At 56.0% G+C, this 23,400-nt stretch overlaps 1 protein-coding gene across 3 annotated transcripts in view; it reads right to left on the bottom strand.

Annotated features, from left to right (window-relative positions):
* Window positions 1–3,133: 3,133 nt before the first annotated feature.
* Window positions 3,134–23,400, bottom strand: part of Pcnx2 (pecanex 2) — a 174,478-nt gene continuing 154,211 nt past the window's right edge. For 2 of the 3 annotated variants that reach the window (XM_058575011.1, XM_058575012.1), the window contains exons 29-34: window positions 14,174–14,318; window positions 13,538–13,768; window positions 12,699–12,973; window positions 12,352–12,536; window positions 5,320–5,768; window positions 3,134–4,084 (exon numbers count right to left, since the gene is read on the bottom strand). In XM_058575011.1, the coding sequence (XP_058430994.1) occupies window positions 3,911–4,084; window positions 5,320–5,768; window positions 12,352–12,536; window positions 12,699–12,973; window positions 13,538–13,768; window positions 14,174–14,318 (1,459 nt within the window). In that variant the 3' untranslated portion in view covers window positions 3,134–3,910. The remainder of the gene's footprint in view (window positions 4,085–5,319; window positions 5,769–12,351; window positions 12,537–12,698; window positions 12,974–13,537; window positions 13,769–14,173; window positions 14,319–23,400) is intronic. The other variant, XM_058575013.1, reaches the window with a different exon arrangement.

The following is a 23,400-nucleotide window of genomic DNA, read 5'->3' as shown; positions in this document are numbered from 1 at the left end:
TACACGGGTCCTTCTGTGGGTGGGCCACCCGGCCTTGGAGCGGCCCTTGCCACTTGACGCTCAGGCTGAAGGGCAGCAAGAGCGAGGTTCCTTCAGTGCCCTGCCTGGGTCGTTGGCTTGGGTGCATTATTTTAACTTTTGAGCCTTTTTTCCCTTCCAGGAAAAGGGCCAATGGCTGTCCTCAAAGCAGGTGGTAAGACTGCAGAGCAAACTGTTCTCAGCACTGGGCTGGCCAGTCAAGAGGAAGGTCAGCCCACAGCAGAGGCTCCACAGAAAAGGGAGGTAGAAAAGCCTGGGCACTCTAGGGTTACGAGACTGCCCCACATGGTGATCCTTGAGTGACAGCTCCACGTTTTCAGGTCATTTTGGGTGAAGATCTGTCAGTTTCCAGGATTTTTTAGCAACCAGCATCAGCTATGGCACCTCTGGTCTTGTTACAGAGTGCTCTGCTCTGTAACCGACAAAGCTAGGCACCTGCAGGTGGCGGCACCTGTGTGGCACACGGGCAGGGCCCAGGCACAGCCTCTGAGCAAGACCAGAGCCTGCAGCCGGGCAGACGACATGCCCTGGATGTGTCCCCTGGAGGGACCACAGCAGGTGGCCTCCAGACTGGGAGCTAATCCCTCAACCAGGGCCTCCTGCCCAGGAGCAGGAGGGGCTGTCTTCCTTCCACTATCCCACTCCTGGTGGCCAGGTGCTGTGTCAGGGTGGGCTGTGGGCCTCAGTGGGCCAGGATGTCCGCCACCACACCTGGCAGCCTGACCCAGCCAAACTGTGAGAGCAGCACAGCCCTGCGGGGGGCCCCTGCCAACCTGAGGAGAAGGGGGTGGAGGGAGGGGACAGGGAAGGGCTGGGGAGAAGTCCCTCACCTGCATCCTGGAACCCCCAGCGCCACCGCCCAGCAGAAGCGGGACTCACATGGGTGCCTTTCCTGGGCCTATAGCAGTGGTTGTGTGTGTCCGGGGTTCCCAGGGCTCCCATGTAGGAATGTGTCCTCCTGCACTGTCCCTCAGAGGTCTGTGCTTCAGGGTGACTATTGGTTGAACCCTGGCTTTGTCTCAAGTCAGGAAACCAGTGAAACTTATTTCAAAGAAGACAGAATGACTGGCTTGGGGGCATTGTGCTCAGGCAGGCAGGGCTGTGGTGCTCTGCTTGAGGGTTGGCACCAACTCTGTGGCCCCTAGCTGGGGGCACTGACCAGCGTGGAGGGGCAGTTGAACCCTCTGAGGGGCTCCAGAGCACGGGTTCTTGCCAGCGCTCCCTGCGGCTCCTTCAGGCTTTCTGCGTCTTAGTGTGCCACATGCCCCAAGCCTCCCAGGTGACGTTTAGCTGTGACACTGGCAAGTCCTGTCGTGATTATTGTATTACCGTGTCAAAGAGAATGCTCAGGGCGTGTGTGAAGGTGCCAGATGTAATCCCTGTCACAGAGTGCACCAGGGTCTCTAGGAGGGCACCATCAGTCTGCAGCTGGCCTGGGTCCTGACATAAGGGGCTGACGTGGTGCTGCTCCTGTGCAGCATTTTGGCGGGAACAAGAGGCTGTGTGATGCAGAACCAGTTGGGGACTGGCTTGCTGCCCACACTCCTTCCTGTCCTCGGCAATTCTGCTACCAGCCATGCCACACACCAGGCTTTACAGATGGACTCCTCTCAGCTCTGAATGGGGTGACTCATGGAGGGAGGGGTCAAGCCTCTTAAACTGGTCAATAGGGAGAGGCTCCCAGTGCAGTTGCTCGTCCCAACCACCCCAAGTCCCAGGGCGCTGGCACTGGCGGGATGCCTTGCCCCTCCTTCCCTCCCTTCTGTCTAGTGTGACAGGATGCCTTGCCCAGGAGGATGGCACCTGGGTGCCAAGGGCAGGTGTACAGCACCTGGACCTGGGCGGGATGGGGAGGGTACAGGGGCCAAGGCGCATGCAGGTCTCAGGAGTAGCAAGATGCTGGGTGTCGGGTGTCCGAGAGGCATTTGTCAGGCAGGTGTGCAACATGGTGCAGAACTTGGCCTCACGACTTCCACACAACCAGACACCACAGTGTTACGTCACCTTTTGGAGGGACTTTTCATCCAGGATTCAAATACAGAAAACAGCTGTGTGTTGGGAGAACGTTCGAGTGCCCTGGCAGTAAGTGCCAACCCAGCCCCTATCTGGCTTGACCTTGGTGGGGAGCTCTCTGCTGCGGCCGAGCAAGCGTCTGAAGGCCCAGAGCTATGGGTGTGAACGTCTGTCCTGTGTCAGGATCAAACACAAAGCTGCACGGCCACAGTGACTCCAGTGCCATGCCCTCTTGGTGGTGCCGGTGGGCACCCCCACCTCAGCACGCACGGTCAGGATGCCTGAGCTCCTTCCTTCACAGCAGGCGGCACGGTGAGGAGCAGCCCATGGGGATGAGAGGGTGCACCAGGCCTCACGCATACTTCTCTGCAGGTGGGTCCCACCCCTTCCTCAGGAGTTCCCATCTGCTCTGCTCTGGGTCCCCAGGAGTGGCTGGCTGTGCCCCACACTGACTGTGGTCTCTTTTCACTGAACTCAAAGAACCCAGAGGGCTTCACTCACAACTCAGGCCATGCTTAGTCCTGAGTGCCCCAGAATGTTTGGGGGGCTCCCAGCCAAGTTTGGTTAGCCACTTAGAGAACTGCTGCAGGTGACATCAGCGTCCCATTGGTCAAACCGCTGTGATGTATAAACAGAACTTGAGCCTGGGTCTCTGGGGCCTGTGGAGCCATGACTCACCTCTCATCATGGAGCCCACCTACTGCCAGTAATCGCTGGTCCTCAGCTTACGAAAACAGAGAAGGAGGCATTAGTGCCAGGGCCAAGGGGTAGGGAGACTGCTGTCCTCTGCCCCAATCTCCAGGGCCGAGATGCCTCAAGGACATTTTGTGACTGTTCGGGACTGTATTCCTTTCTAACTCCTGCCATCCCCACAGGGTGGCCCAGCAGGAGAGCGTCATGTTCCCATGCACTATTTCTGGACCCTTGTCCTTCCTGCATGCCAGCAGGAACACAGGTCTCTGCCCTACCCAGGGGGTCATGAGGAAAAAAAAGTCCCAAATGTCAGCTTTTGCCCCAAATCCACTCTCACCGCGTGGGACAGCTTTTTAGAAATGGTAGCTGTCTCAGCAGAACTCAACCACCAGACAGACGCGGCAGTAGCTGTAAACATTTTAATTCTTAGGACAAAGGCTGTGCCAGTGTGCTTGTGCTGGCAGCGGGGGGCGGGGGGGGTGTTGCTCAGCGTGGAAGACAGTACGCGGGCCTGGGGCACACGGGGAGCACGGCTGGGCCAATCCTGGGGCTGGGTGGAGGAGCACCGTGCGGCTCCCCCATGGCTCACCGCGCTGAGCCTCCACCCTGGCATCCTGGCCTGGTCTGGCTGCGCACAGGGCACTGGAGCCGTGACCACGTGCACTATCACGGGCTGTGGGAGCTGGGCCGTCTGCACTTCCTGCTGCGTGGACCCAGGGATAGAGGATGTCTTCTCTATGAATCAGGCACCTAGATGGCTGGTGCCTCCCCCGCTTCGGTCCACCTCTTCCTCGTGGTGACAGGGCAGTGAGGACGTTGACGAGTGGGAGATGTCAGTGACTCAGCATGCAGTGGCCTTACTTCCATCAGGGCAGGAGGGAGTTAGTCAGGGCTCTACTTAGTCTAGATGGTCTAAGGTACAAGATGGCTTTCGTCTGACGTGTGGGCTCTTGTGCAGTGCTGGGGGAGGGGGCCTGTCCCTCCCCCAGCCCGCCACTGTCACGTGGGTCGTTTTCAAGAACCTGAGATAAAGTCAGTGTTTCCTAAGCAGCTCTTGCTTTTCCTGGGAGGAGACCCCAGGGATCGTAGCCAGGCTCTTCGGTTTGGGGTAAGGGGAGGACAGAGGAGGGCTGCGGAGGACGGACTCTCCGGCCAGATGTGCTGGCTATTGCTCATCTGAGGCGCTTTGCTGTGAAGCCGTGTCATCCAGGCCCATGTCCTCCTGGCTCGCTCTCCTGCAGATCAGCCCCCGGTTCTCTGCCACGGCCTCTGCCAGCCGTCCGTCATGCGGCTGCCCCTGCTCAGCTGCATCTGAGGGTTCACAGGGCTCTGAGAAGTGCTTCCGGAGAGGAGAGAAGCAGGGACACTCAGCAAAGGCTCCCGCCCAGGCTCCTGTCCCCCACCCGCATACCGCCCCAGCAGGGGAATGGGAGCTGGGGTTGTGGAGTCCCTGAAAGCAGGCCCTGAAGGTGGGGACAGGCCACGACTGAGGGTAGGAAGTGCCACGGAAGCTGCATGTCTCATGGGGACTCCAAAGGCCAGGCCTTTCTCAGAAGGAGGTGGCCTAGGAGGTTGCTGTGTGCCCCTCTCCTGGGCCCCAGGCAGCACCGCCTCATGCTCAGCCCCAGCTCCGGCGCGACCACAACACTGCAGGCTGGCCCAGGGACATGGAGGCCTTGGGTTCTGGAGGCTTGTTGGAGACAGGGAAGGGAGTGTTCCAGATTCCCAGAACCACCCTCAGACGGGCTGACCGACGGGTGGAGGAGTGCGTGTGGCCTTCCTGCTGGGGACGGGGAACAAGCATTCAGAAGGACACCCAGCTCAGGAAGTCTCCTGGACAGCCTGCCTTTCCCCTGGGCCCGCATGGCCTGGGGCTCCAGGAGGCCTGAGTGGCCCCCACAGGGGACATGCCTTTGCTGGGCCCCAGATTCTTCCTGGGTCACCTGGCCCAACCTTGGCGCCCCTGGAGGGGCAGCAGGGCACCTCTGAGGGTGCTCAGGTATGATCCCACCTCCAAACGACTGCACCTGGAAGGGGGTCCCTGATGACCTCCAGGCAGGAACCCCGTGGGGCCTCCCACTCTGAGGCCCCTCGCCCTGACTCGTCAGGTAGGCAAGTTAGCCAGCCTGGACTCTGGACACTGACAGCGTATCTGCTCAGGGTCCTTAGAATTCACTTTCTAGTATTGAAGTACCTGAAAGTGGCCGCCCGCCCACAGCTTTAAAGGTAGACCTAAGGGATGGGGACTACGATGGCTAAACCCCAGTGCTGCTGTCCTTTCCTCTCCCTAAGGCTGGACAGCTGAGGCAGAAGCTAGCCCTGCTTCTGCTGGGGTGGGGGCTCATGCTCCCCACCCATGGGCTGAGGGTCCAGGATGCCCTTCTGCAGAGCGTCTGTAGGGGCTTGCTATTTACCATGGCTCAGCACCGAGCAGCTTTGTTTCTAGCCCCCTGCTGCCCTGGGAGCCCTGCAGAGAAGCCAAGGTCCTGCAGCAGGAGGTGGGGCCCAGAGGCCTGAGTGGCCCCCCACAGGGGACATGCACTGCAGCACAGGCCAGAGATCACCGGCCCTTACCCGTGTGGCCTGGCCAGTGGCCCTGGCCGAGGGGCCCATCACGATGTTGACGCTGCTGGAGGACTGGGTGTCGCTGGTGTTCCCCCCCTCTGCGGCAGAGAGCCCAGAAATGACCAGCGCACTGGAGAAGCTCCTCTTGCCGAAGAGGAAGCTGAGGGTGGAGCTGGTGGAGGAGCCCAGGCTGGATCGGATGAGTGCCTCCGCCCGCTCACGGACACTCAGGTGGCCTGTGGTGGTGACAGGTGGCGGCTGAGAATGCAGGGAGGCGTCAGAGGTGTGCAAGGAGAGTTGGCTTCCCGAGGGCCGCTGGGCCAGCTCATGGACTGACGTGGAGGTCTGCAGGAAGGCCTGGCGGCTCTCTAGGATGGGCCCTGAGGAGCTCAGGGCGGGTGGCCTCTGGCTCAGGGCTGGGTGCGCCTGGACAGACTGGCTCCGGCCCTTCCTCCTGCCTGTGGGGAGAGGAGAGGGCACTGTTGGTCCATGTGAGGCCTGGGTGGGAGGCACTCGGGGAGGTGGGGTCTGTATGCCCTCCACTGGGGTTAGGGATGGTACCAATCAGGCAGACGAGGGGAGGCACAGGAGGGGACAGCCATTGGCAATGGTTGTGATGTATTTCAAAACAACTGGGTAGAAGAGCTTTAGGGTCCACAACACAGAAACACGTGTTAGAGGAGATGAAATGCGAGTTACCCTGGTTTGATGATAACACATCATGGACGTGCATTGAGGTGTAGACCGTACCCCATAAATATGTGCAGATTAAGAATAAAATAAAAAAACTTCATCATTTTAGCGGGTGGCCAGGGAAGTCAGTGTCTGTGTGGTGCTGTAGGCCAGGGAGCCCAGGAAGTCACTCTGCAGGGCCAGGACAAGGCCTGGGAGCTTTTACTATCCACTGGCCTGGTCCCTCCCCCAGTCAAGGCCCTGAGGACTGCAAGACTTGCTAAGGGTGCTGAAAGCCAAGGGTGGGGTGGGAGGGGAACTGTGGCCAGGGTGACCCACCTGCTGGGTTTGCCCGGCACTTTCCTGATATTGGCACTGAAGGTCCTGCACCTCCTCAGTCCAGGCAAACCCAGACAAGGACCGTGGCTGCAGAGAGCCGATCTGAGCTTGTTTCTGACCCAGGACCTAGGTTACTGTGCTGATCTAGTCTTCTTGGTAATACAGGAAAACAGGCAGAGTTTGGTCATTTTCAGTTGCCTTGAAAGAGGGAGGCAGCTTGGACCATGTGCTGGGCACTTTGTTCTCTAGACATTTCTGTTGAGGTCGGGGTCTTTCAGGTGACTGACACCCATATATCTGCCAGGCCCAGGCCTCGGTTGTGGTGGCCATCTTGCCTGCTGTAGCCAGATGCCCTTTGCCAGCCATTCCTCCCTGGCTCTTGCTGAGACTTGTCTAAGCAAGGCTATTCTTGAGGGAAGGATTAGACTCAGCCCTGTGCCTCTGAGGAGGGGCACATCAGTGGGTCTGCCTGTGCCCTGGTGTCGTGCAAATGCCCAGCAGCTGGGAGCATGTCAGGTGCTAGTGGCAATGCTGGACTGCATGACAAGCATGTCCAGTCCCCAGTCCTGCTTTTAAAAGGTCATCTTGGGCTGGGGTGTGGCTCAGTGGTGGAACCCTTGCCTCACACATGTGAGGCACTGGGTTCAATCCTCAGCACCACAAAAAAATAAATAAACAAAATAAAGGCATTGTGTCCATGTATAAATTTAAAAAAAAAAGCTTATTCTTGATGGGCAGCTGGTGACAACAGCACTGTGACCTCACAGCTCGTCTTCTGAAGCTGTTCCCATCAGATGCTGACTGGCACACACAGAGGGCTTAAGTGCCACATTATTAGCTGGGCACCCAGGGATTAGAAGTGTTTTTGTATGTCTACATGAGAACCTGAGCAGGGATAGCCTTTGAGACAGAGCCCGTCAGGGAACAAAGGTCCTATGGAACGCCCAGTAGCCGTCCACCTGCTGCTTCCCTCCCAGGGCTTTCTCGCCGAAGGGCCACCCGCCTCTTGTTGACTGCATGCCAGGTTGGAAGCTTCGATGGCTGGTGTCTCTGCTTCCAGAAGGCATGGGTGCCCCACCTCACTCTGTCCCACCTGCAGGCTGAGAAAGTGGGGACCCAGCTTGTGGGACTGCACGCAGTCCCCAGGACTGGCCCTGGCCCCTTGGGGGTGAGCTTGACCTGGCCTGGTGCCCACCACCTGTGCCACAGAGCAGCAATGCATGGCCTGGAGGAGCCTTCTGAGTGATGGCATGTGTTGCTCTTCCAGAAGGAAGAAAAAGAGGGGAGAAAAGGATGAGTCAGAATTGAGAGCAGGATGGTGACGTCTGTGAGAGGCTGAGCCCCTCCCCAAATCCTCCACAGTGTCCAACCACCAGTGCTTTCCATGCCCCACAGACCACCTGCACTTGAAAGGGGCTTTCCTGCTAATGCCAGGGACAAAGGGACAAGCACCCTGCTGTGTGTCTGCAGGGCAAGGACCCTCCTGCATGTCTTTGCTTCAGATGTATTTTTTGTTTTGCTTTTTTTTTTTTAATTTTAATTTTACAAGAAGCAGGCAGACCACTCTGTGTCCATCTCTGCTTCCAGGGCCCTAGTTCTGTGGTCTCACTGACTGCCAGCTGCTGTGTTGTCACATGAGGGCTCCCAGGGAGGCCTTGAACCTGAATGGAAGTGTGACATAAGTCACGCTCCTTGTTCCTTGTCCCTGGTCTCTGGTCCACATCTGAGAGCCTCAGCCCTGGGAGCAGGAGCTTCCCTCTGCACCTTGGGACCAGGTAGGGAGGGTTTCCAGCTGCGTCAGGAGAGGTCCCAGCCCCCGCTGCTCCTCTCCTCCAGCCATGACACATACTTCACCCCAGCAAGGTAGCTGGCAGGCAGCTCCTAGTCGGGGTTGGAACGTCAAGGCTGGGCAGTGGTGCAGAGTGTGGAGCACTCTATCACAGATGCATGGCCCAGGGCCCGGGGAGGCATCCGGAAGGGCATCTGGCAAGAGCTCGGAATTGGGGTGTGTGGTAGGAACTGAGCAGGGGAGGGATGGACATGAGGCCCCTGCCTTGGTCACTAGGGTGGAACTGCCCTCCGTCCTTCAGAACTACTCCCTCACGGCTACCTACTGAGCCTATCCTGCCCCTAGGGGCAGGTCCCCACTCTGAGGACCCCCCTTGCCCAGCTCTCACCTGCCCCTTGGCATACCGTGTGCTTTGTGTGAGGTCCTCTCTGCCTTTTGCCCAGCTTCCGGAAGCAAAGGACTCCTGTGCTGTTTCTGTCACCTCAGCGCCCAGCACTGCCATTCACTGGGTCTGAGGGTCCGCAGCGCTGGACCCTGAGGAGGCACACGGTCTCTGAGGCCCGGCTCCAACATGGTGCTCACAGTGTGTGGGAGGGTTGTCTAACTGTGGGGGGCTGTGGACTAGGGCACACAGCTGGGTCTTAGGCCACCCCGGGGGCGGGGGTGAGCACTGCTGTCAGCTCCCCTGAGGAGCCAGCAAACGCCCTTCCCAGCTTAGCTACAGTGGGGACAAAGGGCACCCACCCTCTCTGCCTCTGTCTCCTTCAAGCACTGCTCTGCCCAGCGTGTGTGTAGAATTCAGCCATTCCTGGGAAAGTGTTTTGGATGCAATCCCCCCAGCTGCCCCCCTCCCCCCGGAGAGGAAGCATTGTTTGTACCCCTGTGGGAGGACCCCACGTGGGCTTTAGACAAGAGTCACACAGGATCACACTTGGGGGTGGCAAAGCCTGGGCAGTCTGCATGTGCCCAGCTCAGCAGTACGGGAGGGCAGGCGGGGCATCCCCTGCCAGCTGCCCAGGACACGTATCCATCACCTTTCCTTAGTTCACTGGCCCTTGGGGACTCACAGTGTTCTGGAGGGGCTGCCCCGTGGCGTGTGCCTTTCAGCAGACCTTTGGGGATGGTCTGGCTGTGCTAGGAGTCTGCAGGGGACCCAGGCATGGTCTTCCTCTCAAGGAGGACACAGGTCAGCTGCCTTTGGCCCCTCTGCCCAGGCCCTTCCAGCTCAGCATGGCCAGGCCCCTGTCACCAAGCATTCCAAGGAGAGCACCCTGCTTGGTCTCCTGAGAGCCTGCTGGGTGCAGAGTCCTGCAGGTTGGCATGTTGGCAGGGGCTCAGTGCACTTTGGAGAGCCAACAGGGTCAGTGCTTATGGCCCCACTTCACCTGGTTCTGATGACAACCCTGATAGCCAGTGGACCTGGAGATCCTGAGCCTAAGAGCCCAGCCTTGGCCCTCTGGGAAGCTTCGTGCCATTGGGTCAGCTGGAGGGGCCACTGCTGTCAGCTAGTGTCAGCTGAGCACAGGACCAGCCCCTGTGCAGCCCCTACCTGGCACTTAGGGGCCTACTCAGCCCCCAGCTGTGGGGACAGGGGTGTGCACAGGCCTCTCCCCAGGCCTGCCTCCCGGGGTGGGTGCAGCCCCTCCTTCAGGGTGTGCATCCTTCCCTGGGTAGGGTGTGGGGCACTGGAAGAGTGGCATGCTCTGTGGGTGCCCACCCCAGACTCTGTAGGTCAGGCAGGCCCCACTTGGGGCCAGCACCCTGAGTACAGGGCAGGGGGCAGCTCAGCCCTATTATGGGGCAGCTCTGACCACAGAAAATAGATGTGGGTTGGCAGAGGGGAGGCAGGAGGGGGAGGCTAGGAAGGGTGAGCCTAGGTGGGAGAGGCACGTTCAAGGGGACAGGGCCCTGAGGGGGACAAGGAGTCTGCGTGGCAGAGGAGGCCAGCAGGAGAGGCCCAGCTCCACTGTGAGAGGTCAAGAGTGCTCAGGGAGAGGCCAAGAGTGCTCAGGGAGAGGCCCGAGGACAGGGGAAGGCTTGGGCTCTGTGACGGGTTGTGCAGGTCCCTCCATATCCACACGAGGAAGCCCGAACCCTGCTCCTCTCCGGGCAACCTTACATGGAAATGGGTCATCATGTGGGTCAAGAGGAGGCCACACCAGGCAGGGTGGGCCTCCAGTCCACAGTGTCCTTAGAAAGGGGATGTTTGGACACTGCATGGGGACAGAGACGAGAGCCACAGAGCACCACAGATAGCTGGCAACCACTGGAAGCCAGGGGAGGGACTTGGAATGGCTTCTCTCATGGTCCTGTGACCCCTTGTCGTGGGATGCCCAGCCTTCAGTCTGTGGGACAAGAAGTCCCTGCTGCTTGAGCCGCTGGGCTCTGGCCTGGATGTGGCAGCCCCACAGACCTGCCAGGTGCACTGTGAGCCCTGGCATCAGCGGCTGAGCGAGAAGAACCAACCTGAGCAGGAAGAAGGCCACCCTGGAGAGGGTGCCAGGGACACATGTGACCTCCAGCTGCAGGAAGGCCAGAGAGGCCGAGAGCCTCCCCTCCCCTCCCCTCTCCAGCTCTTGATCCTCTGCTGGGCACCAGCTCAGGACATCACCCAGACCACCTTCCCTCTGGTATGGAAGCTTGCAGAACCAGGGAGGGACTTGGCTGCCCCTGCCCCACTTCTTTCCCCTCCCCTGCCACAGCACAGAATCCAGGAACCCTGGCTGTCTGCCTCAGGAAGAACCAGATGTCTGCTTTGCCTGCCTGTGGGGCCAGAAGGAAGGTCCCTGGGGCCCTTGCCAGGACAGAGTCATGGTGCAGGGACTCTCCCAGAGGCAGAGGGAGCACCAGAGGCTAGGGCCACAGGGGTAGGACTGCAGATTCTGGACGTCCTGCTATATGTCCAGGCTGGCCACTTACTAGCTGGGTGCCTTAGGGTAAGGAGTTGCCCCACTGTGCCAGTGTCCCCATCTGCAGGTGGGCACAGCGAATGCACCTAGACTGTCCTGGAGAGGACAGTTAGCCTGTGCCCCGCAGCCCTCAGCATGGCCCCACACAGCAGCACTCGAGGACAGAATCAAACATATGCAAGATGCTGAAATGGGGCAGCCTGGAGGCCTGGGAGTGCTGTGCCTGGCACAGGGCAGGCGGCTGGGGAGGGAGCCCTGTTTTCTTCTTCTGAGAAGCTGATGTCAGCTTTTTGGCCATGCCCCTGTCTACCTGTCTACCTGTCCATCCTCTGTCAATTTTCTGTCTACCTCCCACCTGTCATCCATCTCTCTCCATCCATCACCCACCTGTTATCTACCATCTGCTGCCCACCTCTCCCAATTTCTCACCTGTCTGTCTCTCTCTCTCATCCATCTCTCTGTGTCCATCATCTATCTCCTGCCCACCATCCATCTCAATCTCTTATCCATCGGTCCATCTATCTGCCCATGTTCACATATTCCCATCGCCTCTCTTCCTGCTCTGCCTTGCTCTGGGCTCTCCCAGGCAGGCCTGCCCTTCCAGCTCGTCAGGGGCAGAGCTGGCAGGGGCAGAGCTGGTGGGTCAGAGCTGGCAGGGGCAGAGCTGGCAGGCACAACACGTGCCAAGGTGCTTGGTAAATGCTGCTGGAAGTGGAGAAAGGAAGAACCAAGGCCAGAGATGAAGCCACTCGCAGGTTGCGGAGGGCCAAGCCAAGGCCTAGCAGGACCAGGACAGAGCACCTGCCTGCCCTGTGTCCTCAGGACTCGTCCTCTGCAAACCCTCGGCTCTCCTTTCCAGCCCAACCATCCTCCTCCCAGAACAGCATCACCAGTGAGTTTCAGAGCTTCCGCCATCTGGCCGAGCCTGCGTGGGCATCAGTTCAACAGGCTTTAAAGTTTAGACTCAGCCCTGGACACCCCCATGTTCCCATCTGCTGGTACCTCCCTCCCTCCCTGTTGCTGTCCTCTGGGAGGTCCACAAGAGCAGCAGGGCAGAGGCCTCTCTGCACAGAAAGAAAGGACGCAGCCACAACACAGCCAGACCCAAGAAGGACATGCGAGAGGGCTGGAAGGGAAGGGAGTGACCACTGGGCAGAAGGACAGATGAATGGCAACCCAAGGTGACAGACATGACCAAAGCTGGACTAACAAACGGAGGTTTGGTCTGAGCAGATCTCTGTAGGAGTGTGAATTCTGAGTCGCTGTGGCCAGAGCTTGTTTTTAATGCAGAAGGGAGCTTGTGGCACCAGGGGCGGGCCCTGCTGCACCCACCTGTCCTCTGGGCTCCTTCCCGTGATGAGGTCCAGTGCTGGGGGCCACCTTTCCGGGCATGCTCCGCGCTGCTCTCCCTGCTGTCTCCGCTTGGCGCGTAGCTGCCCGCTGTAGGGGCTCCGCTTCCATCCACATCCTCGATGTTGCCCCTGTTGTGCTGTCCCACACTGCAGTCCTTGCGCATGCTGCAGGGAGAGACACTCAGCCCCTGCTCTGCTGCGCCCCACAGGGCCCCCTCGGACCCTGTCACCCAGCGAGGTCTCAGCCTTGGTTTGTCTAGCACTTCTTTCCTGTAACTCTGTGATGGTCACCCCACCCTCCAGTACCCTGGAGAGGCCCAATCCTACCTGAGCCACCTGGCCCGGAACCACGCCCTCAGTCTGTCCAAGGTGATGGGTCCGCCCCACACATGCTTCATCTGCCTGTGCGTCCCCAGATAGGACGTGGTCAGCGGGGAGACGTACATGGGGTAGCCCAGGGGCTGGTCGCAGGAGGAATTGACCAGGTTCCGCAGGACCTGCTTGTTGTTCTGGATGCTGCCGCGCTCCGGGTTGCGGTTGCGGAGGAAGATGAGCTCCTGCTGCTGCCCGGCCCAGAGCCCGCGCACGCACTCCTTGTTCACCTGCGGATGGGCGACAGCGAGGGAAGTGGGCAGCCCACTTCCTGTCGTGGTCTAGCCTGCAGCAAGCGGTCAGGGCTCTGGACTGGGTATCTGTGACTGTTACACTGAGGCCTAAGACACTAAGGCTTCCTCACAGTCAGTCCCACGACACAGAGAAGATGCCATTTTCATGGAGGAAACTGAGGGGCAAAGAAAGGAAATAAGGCTCTGTTTTAGGAGGTGGTTCGAACCTGTATCAAAGGAGGGGTCTGGCCAGTTAGTCTTGCTTCATGAACAGGCCACTGGAGAATGCCAGAGGCTTAGGAAGTCCAGCAGAGTCAGATCCTGACTCCCATCTAAAGCGTGGTAGCCAGGACTCCTGGCCCGAGTGCTCACCACACTGGCTTTACCATGGGGTGCTGGCCCTGTGGCTCCCAGTGTCTGGCCCAGCCTTGCATGCTGCCCAGCACTGCTCTGGTTTGCTCCTCTGCACCAGGGCTCTTGTGTGGCTGCTGCTGCTCCCTGCATTTCCTGGGGCACGCTGCGGGGCGGGCAGGGGGCACGCTGTGAGGGAGGTGCGCCTACCTTGATCACCTTGAAGCTCAGGAAGCCTCTGTGCAGCATGACCACCTTGTACTCATCAGCACCCTCGTCCACCACGTGCCGCAGGGTCAGCAGCTCCTCCCTGTTGGAGAGCACGGCGCCCCTCCAGGCGGGGTCCCCCTCGTGGCAGATCACTACCTTCTTCTCAAAGGACTGGATGGCCTCATAGAGCACCGCAGGGTCTTCATACTCATCTGGGCAGGTGAACTGGTCCTGGTGTGGGGAGCCCAGGTCTCATCAGCAGCCCCGCTGGTCAGGGTCAGTGTAGATGGCCTCCAAAGCCAAGTCCTGCCTCCACCCATCCACCTCCCCTCATCTCATGGCCATGACCAAGGGAACGTCCTAGGGAGGAGCTTCAGGACGCAGGCCCCTGGGCCTCTCAGATATGGGCTGGGCACTCTAGTGTCTCTGACCCTGGCCAGGACCCCTCTTCTTTTGGGGACCACTCCCTCATCCTAGCAGCTCCTGAGGGCAAATCATCTTTGACCAATGCCAAGACTCTCTGGTGGCCTCACTGTGAGTCACAAGCAAGGAAGTGTCCCCAGCGCCCTGTAGAGAGAGGGGAATGCAGGGTCCAAGGCCATTTTCCCTCTGTAGCTTCTGGCTTTCACTCTTTACCTGGTGCAGCTTCAGGGACATTCTGATGGCAGGAGCGACAACTTTGTGCAGAAGGTCCATGTCAGCAAACACCCACTCATCCCGTGCCGTCACCCTGAAGTCACCCTTGAAGAGGGCATGGAGGCCATGCAGGAAGGCATCCAGGCTGCAAGACAAAGTGGTCACTGCTGACTGCCACCAGGCCTGCCAGGATTCCTGTCATTAAGACCAGGCCTGAGTCTCCCACTGAAAAACTATCTTAATAATGTAGGCCAATCCGGCAGGGGACGGAGCCAACTCTGGACTCGCCTCAGAGTATGAACACCCTGGAGCCGGGTTCATGTCCCTGTCAGTGCTGAGTGTGGGGCCACCTCCCTCATCTCCCACCTGTGCACTCTGGACAGCAGGCCGAGCACCCCAGGCCCCTGCCCTCTCTCTCAGGAGGGGACCATGCCGGCCAAGCTGCACCCAGCACCTGTGTCCCTGGGTGTTATCTGTGGACTGCAGCACTCACGACAAAAACTGGATCCCACCACCAGACTCAGAGAGGAAGACTGAAGTGGGTTCTGGGAGCACGTCTGTCCCCAGCGCGCCCTGTCCAGTGCCTGGGGTAGAGCCCGGTTTCCCATTTCCAGCTGCTCCCACTGCTGTGCTTGCCACCTTGCCCGCAGATCACCAAGCGGTGCCTGGGTGGGGACAGGGCTGCCACTCTGGGGAACTTGCTCAGGGATGGGGCCTCTGTTTTGGTTGACATGGGAGTGGGCTTGGGAAAGCCACTTTTGCACCTGAGGACAGTCCCTCTTTGCGTCCACCCCTTACTTCTATTACTACACTCTGCACAGTCACTGTCAACACCCTGAGGGGTAGTTGTGAGGCAAGTACAGGAAACGGCATCCCAGATGGTGCTGGGTGCTGGATAGGATAGGAGAATCCCCACAGCAGGGGCGGAGGAGGATCCCCAGGGGCCTCTGCTCCTAAGGACTTAATGAGCCGGCTCGCTGAGCCGAAGTCTGACCAACGCAGCACATTAGACCTGCACATCAGGGAATAGTCCCAGTGCCTGCTGTCTTAGCTTCTCACCCTGAGAGATACCATCGTCATTCATTTCCTCCTGGAACTCCCTTGAGAAGATGCTGAGGCTTTGAGCAGAGCAGATTGAGAAGTAGGAGCAGCTGGGCTGGTTAGGTAGGGCTCAGGGTGTTGTGGCCTGAAGAGCCTGGAATCTTCCAGAAGGAGATGCTAGAAGCTTCCTTGCTCTGAGGATCCTGCCTTGCAGAGCAAACGCTTCCTGGGGCTGTGAGCAGCAGCCCGTCACCTGGGAGGCACTGAGAGGCAGTCGTGGGGCAGGTGAGACTGGCAGCCTAGCAGAAGGGCCACTGCCAGGAGTGGAGGCCATCAGTCATGACTCAGGCCTGCTTCGCTCTCACCGAGACATCTGGAGATGTTGCTGTCTGGGGCGGGCGCTGGGCACTGAAGTGGGGAACTGCTTGGGCAGGGGTCAGGGATGCAGGCTGCGAGTGCACCCAGCCTCACACAGGTCCAGAGCAGCAGCCTCCAGATGTGGGAGGGGGACAGTGCACAGAGGCCTGCCACACACCCGCAGCACCAACAGGCACAGCGAGGCGTGGGCAGAGTGGCCTGGTCTGCAGGGTGGCTCCCCCCTGCTTACTCCTCTTGGGAAAACTAGGTTTCCACGGAGCCTTGCTCAGATGCTTGAGCCTCCACCTGAGGCCTGAGTGCACACGTCAGTTGCCCTTTCTGTCCTCCCAGGAAAGGACACGGCGTGGAGCTCAATGCTGTGCTATTAGAATGACCTTCAGTAGCCCCAGCTGGGGCCTCACAGATGGAGATGTCCTATAGGAAGGTGTTTCATTACCTGTCTTTTCTCTTGAGAGAATGAAGAGGAGGGCGGGATGGTGTGGGCAGCGGGGAGCAGGGCTCTGGGACACCTGCAGCACTACTGGATATGGCGCTCACAGGAAACCGCTGAGGAATGACAGCTCCCGCCCCAGCCTAGCTGGAATGGGCTGTCCTTGCCAGGAGAGAGGGGTGCGAGCGTAGGTGGGGCTAGGAAGCAGGGCAGCCCCACTCAGCCCACCTGAGGAGGGAGGAGCCCCGCAGCAGGCAGTCAGCAGAGAGGACACCCAGCTCTGATGCTGGGATTACTCCAGGGCAGAGCGGGAGGTGGGCCCAAACAAACCCCGCATGCACGGTCACATGTTAGGGAGCGTGTGCCCATGTGGAGAACCAAGGACTACGGCCAGAAGCACACCCGGCTTGAAGCCGACTGTAAGCCGCTGATGCTGAGATCAGTCCTCTGAGCTGGAACAGCAGGCACATGCGGCTGAGAAGGCTACTGTGTGCCGGTACCGCGTGGCCTGGCAGACCTGTCGCATTGCCATCCTGGATGCCACCAGCTGGGATGGCTGCAGAGAGGAAGCATGGTGCTTCGGCCCTCTGACTGAAGGCTGCCTGCAGAGCCTGTTCTTCCTGGACTGTAGCTCCAAGTCCACCCCAGGCTCGTGCGTGCCCAGCCCAGCTGGCCAGTGCCCACTCCTTCATGGCGAAGACGATCTGGAGCCAGCCAGCCAGGTAGTATCTCAGCTTCTGCTGCTCTTGGGGTCCTCATAGCTCTGCTCCAGAGACAGGACCCTGGGTCCTTTGAGCCTCGGTTTTGCTCAGGGTCACTAACCAGCTCAGTGACCTATCTATCCTGCACCCTCTCAAGCTGTGGTGACTTTGGTCCCAGGGGGCTGTTGGTGACATCTGGGGACATCTCTGATGTCACAGCTGCTGTGGGTGATGCTCCTGGCATCCCTTGAGTGGAGGATAGGGTGCCTCTACAATGTGTGGGATGGCACTGTGGGGACCCTCCAGCCCAAACGCTGCAGCGCTACTACTGAGGAGCCCGGCTCCTTCTGGGAAGAAGAGCAGCCTGGAGTGAGGAGGCCTGGGCTGGAGAATGGTCGTCCTCTGCATCTTAGTTTGCCGTCAGACCCTAACACATTTAAGGCCTTGGGGAAAACACATGTGACATGGGCACAGTTTCTGCAGAACTCACAGGGCATCCTCAGCACAAGGACAACTTGCTCACTTTGGCGAATTTCCAACCAGGCCCACGTGTGCATGGACACTACCACACTTCTCCTGATGGGCAGCTCGCAGCCCCAGGTGCAGTGCTTGCAGAATGTGTGCAGTAAAATGTGTGTGTCAGAGGCTGGTTACCCTGAGCTTGCTGTTTGTGGCCTATGCCTGTCCACCTGCATCATAGCCCATGTCTCTGCCCGGGATTGCGGCAAGTTCTCGTACCCTCCACGGCATCCAGCAACTGAGCACAGGATTCACAGCCACTTCCACGGCTGTTATGGTTCCCCAAACAAACAGAATGGTCCAGACGACCAGCAAAGCAAGGCTGGAGGAGGAATGACAGCCAACGTTTTCCTGCTGACCTGTGGATTCTGTGGATTCCCAAGTGCTTCCCATCCCACAGGCTTGTATCATTTTGCATAGGACACATTATTATCACCCCTCTGTTTAAGAGGAGCAAACTGGAAGAATTTGAGAAACTGGGCTTGATAATGAGAATGATCGCTCAGGATTTCATGCCACACTGAAGCAGCTCAGAAGCAAGCCCCAGGCTACCAACCTCTCCAGGAAACACAGCTGATTTTAGGACGTGCAGCTGGGGATATCTTCTTAAAGGCCAGCTCAGAGGGGACATCATGTGCCCCACCCATTTCATCACATTTAAGCCGGTGTGCACACTCTGCTCACAGCCTGCGGAGCTTGGGCTGGAACCCAGGCCCTGCACACGCTGGGCAGCGCCTCCCCATAGAGCCCCACCCAGCACGTGGCTTTCCTTCTCCTTTAACCAGATACCTCCCCAGCTCCCAGGTTCCAGGTGTGTCCTGATGATCCGACTGCACCCCCCGAGGCAGGCTTTTGTGTCCTCTCACTGCGTCTCTTTCTCCTCTAGACTCTGGCCCCACTCTGGCAAAAGATCTTCATCTTTTTGCAAGATGATCCAATACGACAGCTGGCCCCAGTGTGAGGTCTCATCTCCCACTGAAGGTCAGGAGGAAGAGCAGGGATGATGGCTGGGTTTCTGGAGAGCATTCCTTTCCGAAGTCCACTGGATGTGAGGAGGGCTTTGTGGTGACGTGGCGACCTCCTGTCTCTGGAAAGCATGTTAGGGCTTGGCAGAGTGCAGTTTGGCCTGACTTTATTTGTTATCACTTCTCAAGATCAAGTTCACAGTGACGTCTTGTCCTGTTGGAAGCCTCATCTGCTCCAAGAGTCAGCAAATTTCCTTCTACAAACAGATCAGCTGGGCTGTAAAACGTGGGGTCTTCTCCGGACCTTTTTCTTGGTCAGTGGCGCATCAGCTGGGACCTACCTCCCCGCCTCTGGTGCAGGGAGTTGAGAACTGGGTCTGATAGGTGGGAATGATGACTCAATGGCCTTCAGGGCCAGTGGACCTGGCTTCCTGCTGAGGGCTTCCAGCATGCCCATGGCCCTCTTCAGCAGGGGTAGCTCAAGGAAGATGTATCTAACTTCAAGTTTAAGAAATGCTCAGTGTGGCTCACACACCTGCCCTGTCCCATCCTCCTCCAGGCCAACACTGGGCTTTACCTAGTGTGAGACACTGCATCTGTGTCCCCTCTATGCCCACTGTGCTCAGCACATCAGCTAAGATGACTGTTTTCTCATCCTCCCTATTTTCTTTCTTGGGAATTATCCATCAAAGCTTTTGTCAAGTCAAAACATTTCCTTAACCCATCAGTCAAGTGAAGCAGAGGCTAAGGCTTAAGCCAGGTGGTGCCTGAGACTTACCAGGGGACTGTATTCAAAAGCCATCGGGACTCTTTGATATGGAATGTGTGAGGAGGACACTTTGGTTCTCAAAGTCCACCTGGGCACACTCCTGGTTTAAAAACTACCATGATGGGTCCACACACACTCACACACAGGCACCAGATGACGAGCCTCTCTGACTTTGAACAGGAATTAAGATTAGTCAATAAAATGTGAGCAAATTGGGACTGGAGTTGTGGCTCAGAGCACTTGCCTAGCACATGTGAGGCACTGGATTTGATCCTCAGCACCACACTAAAGAAAGAAAAATATAGACAAATAAAATAAAGGGATTGTATCCATTTAAAAAAGAAAGTGTGAGTAAATTGAACTTACCAATGTGTAAAAGAACATGATGTCATGACAGAGCCTGACTCAGGAAGGAAGGGTGCTTCCCTAGGAGGAGATCTACTATGGTACAGTACAATCCTGTCAATGATTGAAGGCAAAGACCACCATCTGCGAGCACTCCCCAAATTCTAAAAATACCAGCCTCCTGTCCTGATGAAAGCAGTAGCCAGCTGGGAAGAGGAGGAAGCTCTGCGACTCACAAACAGATGGTCTCAGCCCAAGCCAAACCTCACTTTTCCCCCACCCAAGGTTCACAGCATGTCTCAACCACTAACTTTGCACTAGCCCTGTGAAAACTCAGTCTCCTCAGACTTTTTTCATTTAAGAAGCACTTGAAGTACTTTGGCTCATTTGCTAGCCCTCTTAAGCGCTCTGGATAGAGAAGATATTATGTTAATAATGCCCCTTTAAAGAGAGGAAGCTCGTCCACTTAAATGATGGAGGACAGAGTGTGAAAAGAAAATAAGTCATTGGACATTTTCCTGCACATTAAATATAAAGAGAGCACAGCAGTGTGTGTTGAGGGACAATACACCAGATAAACGATGACGAGTCTTTTCAGTAGCCATTCATCTTCCAAATCACCTCAAGTTTAACCTCACTGAATGCACAAGGCTTCATGAGGAATTTTTGAAACCACAGAAACTATACAATATATATCTGAATAAAAAATCATGATGTTTGTGAATGGCAAAGTTTAACATTTTAAAGACACAAATTCTTGCCAAATTAGTCCAGAGTCTATACAATTCCAACATAAAGTGCATCAGGATATTTTTAAGAACTTGACAAGCTTATTCTAAAATTTATTTTAAGATCCAGGAATCACTTTATCAGTCTTAAAGCATCCACGCTTGAATCCACATGCAGACCACCTGGTGGGGAACAGCAGGAGGCCTCCCAGCCCTCTGATGTGGCATGAGGGACCCACCCCCACCAGCTGCACCCTGAAGTCCACTGCCACCTTTGTGTCATGCCCAAGGGTGTGCCTGCTCCCGGCAGAGCAGAGCTCATACGGCGAGTATGTCTCTGAGGACACAGCCCAAGTCTAAAGCCACTTTGGCCTTGGCATCCTCCGGGCACCTTGCCGCACTCACCTTACAGCCTCGGGCAGCCCAGCTTGTCTTTGGTGTCTCCTGTACAGGCCAAGGTGGCACTGTGGTCTGGTTGCTCCCCAGCTCTATAGATCACAAGCATTTCTTAATCACTGACTTCCTGCCCTACCTCCATCTGGGTTTCTACTTCTTGTTGGATCTGAATCTAACACACAGGACACAGTTACTGATTTCTTTAAAGATCAGCACAGCACTAGTACAGAAGCCAGTAGATGAATGCAGCAGAAACGGCTGGGCACCCCTGCTTGACCACACCTGATAGGGCACAGCAGGACCACGGCTCAGTGGGGATGAGCAGATCAAGAGACGGCTTCCTGAATGTGCTGAGGGAAACTGATCTGATACAGAATGAAAGATAAAGCTGATGCTCTCGCACATAAAATGAATTACAGATTAAATAAAAAACTGAATGTCAAAGGAAAAATTGTGATAAGGGGCTGGGGAAGACTTTGCAAAAAAGATCCTAACGTCTCAAATCACAAAGCAAATTGGTCCATCAAAATGAAGAATTAAGAGCTCAGCAGTAAAGCGTTCGTTTAGCACGTTCAAGGCCCTAGGTTCGATCCTCAGCACCACATAAAACAATAAATAAAATAAAAGTATTGTATAAAAAACAAATACCAACTCTTCCCTAAAAAAACATGAAGAATTAATTACATGGGTGAAAATAGTTGCAATGCCTAGAAGAAAGAGTCAGGATATATAAGAAACCTTTATAAACCTGAAATAAAAAGGAGAGAAAGAAGAAAAGAAGTATGGAAGGGAGGAGGGAAGGAAAGAAGGAAGGAAGGAAGGAAGGAAGGAAGGAAGGAAGGAAGGAAGGAAGAGAGGGAGGAAGGAAGGGAGGGCAAAGGAAGGTGGCAGGTCACAGGAAGGGAGCCCTGAATGAGCAATGAGGTAAGACTTGAGCATTCATCAGATTGGATGAACTAGAAGTCATGTGATACTAAATTCTAGTAAGATTATGGGGAGCCAGAACTCCCACATACTGTTGGCAGGAGTGCAGACACCAACCCAGAGAGCCACCCAATAGTACTTATCAACCCAGGCAAGTGCTGGCCCATGGCCCATCATACCATGCCCAGGCACGTACCCTAGCACCTGCAGATGTGTTTGAAGAGGTGGAAGCCACCTGATGTCCAAACACTAGGGAAACAGAAGCGCTCTCGGCAATAGTGGCAATAAACCACCATAAACTAATTGTATCTCTGTGACGACATCTTGAAATCATAAGTTTGAGAATAAGTTAGAATGAAAAGTATCACACCTAGCACTTATGTAAATTAAGGGCACACACACATTAGCTCAGTAACACTGTGTTTTATGAGGATTATTACATGGACAAAACATATCAAAATATTAAAGAACACATCAATGGTGGGCAGTAGAATAGCAGCAGGAATCTGGAAGAAAAGGAAAATACGAAACAAAATTGGACCTTGGGCAGACTCATGTTCATGGATGCCGTGTATGGTGGAACAGAGGGTCTCAACTCCTAACAGGCAAGGATCAGAGGAGGGCTTAGGAGCAAGGGGAAATGAGCAGGTTTTCTACACACATGTCCCCCTTAGCCCTTTGCCTTCTGTCTCCCGAAGCCCGTTCATGCTTCTAATCATTGTAACGTGCAGATCTAAGAATTCAACAAAACCCCCAAATCTCATGTTCAACTACACTGTACTTGAACTCATTTTCTACTGTTTCTAATAAATTATGACGAATTTAGGAGCTTAAAGCAGCATACATTGACTGCTCCCAGTGTTCACAGGTGAGGAGTCTGCCCATGGGTTCAGTTGGACGCTCTGTTTGTGGTCTTATTAGGCTAAAGTCAAGGTGTCGGTCACAGCTATGATCTTGTCTGAAGTTAAGGGCTTCCTTCCTTTCTCTCTCTGACTGTGGCAGAGATGGGTTCCTGTAGCATAGGACTGAAGCTCGGCCCCAGAGGCACTGTTCTTTCCCACCACGCCACTCCACACAGTATGGCTCTTTGCTCCTTCGAGGCCAATAGTCCAAGCAAGCAGTCGACCCACCCAAGATGATCTCTTTTTTGATTAACTCAGTTGACTGATTAAAGATCCTAATTCATCTGCAAAATCTCTCCACCCTTGCTACCTAGCCTAGTCACAGAAACTATCCTTTTGAGATCAGAAGGCCAATATTCACTCAACCATTTGACAAATGTTAGTGGCATATCTATCATGTACCAGGTACTGACAAAGTACTTGGGGATGAGGAAAAGAAAAGGTGAATGAAAGACAGCTCTTGGCCAAAAGGATTTAATTAAAATAAAAAATAAAGTAAGGAAGAAAATAGGGCTTAGAGTCTGGATTCTGACACCAAATTGAGTTCAAATCCTATTTCTCTTTCTTCTTCCATATTTTTATTGCTGCATACAGTTGTACATAATAGTGGGAAGTGTCGTTACATATTCACACATGCCACAATATGACAATATTGTCCCCAATACTGAAAAAAAATACTGGGCAATATTGGGACAATGGGGAATGATATTGGGACATTCCCCAGTAGAGTAGAGGAATGGGGCCAGGAAGAGGGAGGGGTGAAATACAAACCTCATTTTTAATGCTCTAAAGACATCTATGAAATTTAAGTTTAAAATCTTTCAATTCTGGAAGCCCCCCACCCCCACTTTTTTTTAAGCAAAACAACTTAGGGAACCCTGGAATGTGAAACATGAATCACAGCGTTGGGCAGAAGACAGGTGGGTGCTGCGGGCCACGGCTCCCCTCAAGGGCATCCCAACCGCTCCCCAACATTCAACCAAAGCATCTCTTTAGGGCCTGTGGACAGAACCCCAGGCCCAGGGTGTGGACAAGGTGATAACTGCAAGTCCGATCAGATGCTGCTGGGTCCCAGGGCCTTTCAGTAAAGGAGCCAATCGGAGATAGTAAGGCCTTCCTGAGGACACAG

This window comes from Marmota monax, unplaced genomic scaffold (genome assembly GCF_021218885.2).
Source record: "Marmota monax isolate L192 unplaced genomic scaffold, Marmota_monax_Labrador192_F-V1.1 WCK01_AAM20220418_F8-fsc00071, whole genome shotgun sequence".
Classification (NCBI taxonomy): Eukaryota; Metazoa; Chordata; class Mammalia; order Rodentia; family Sciuridae; genus Marmota; species Marmota monax.
This window is presented reverse-complemented; position numbering and strand designations above follow the sequence as displayed.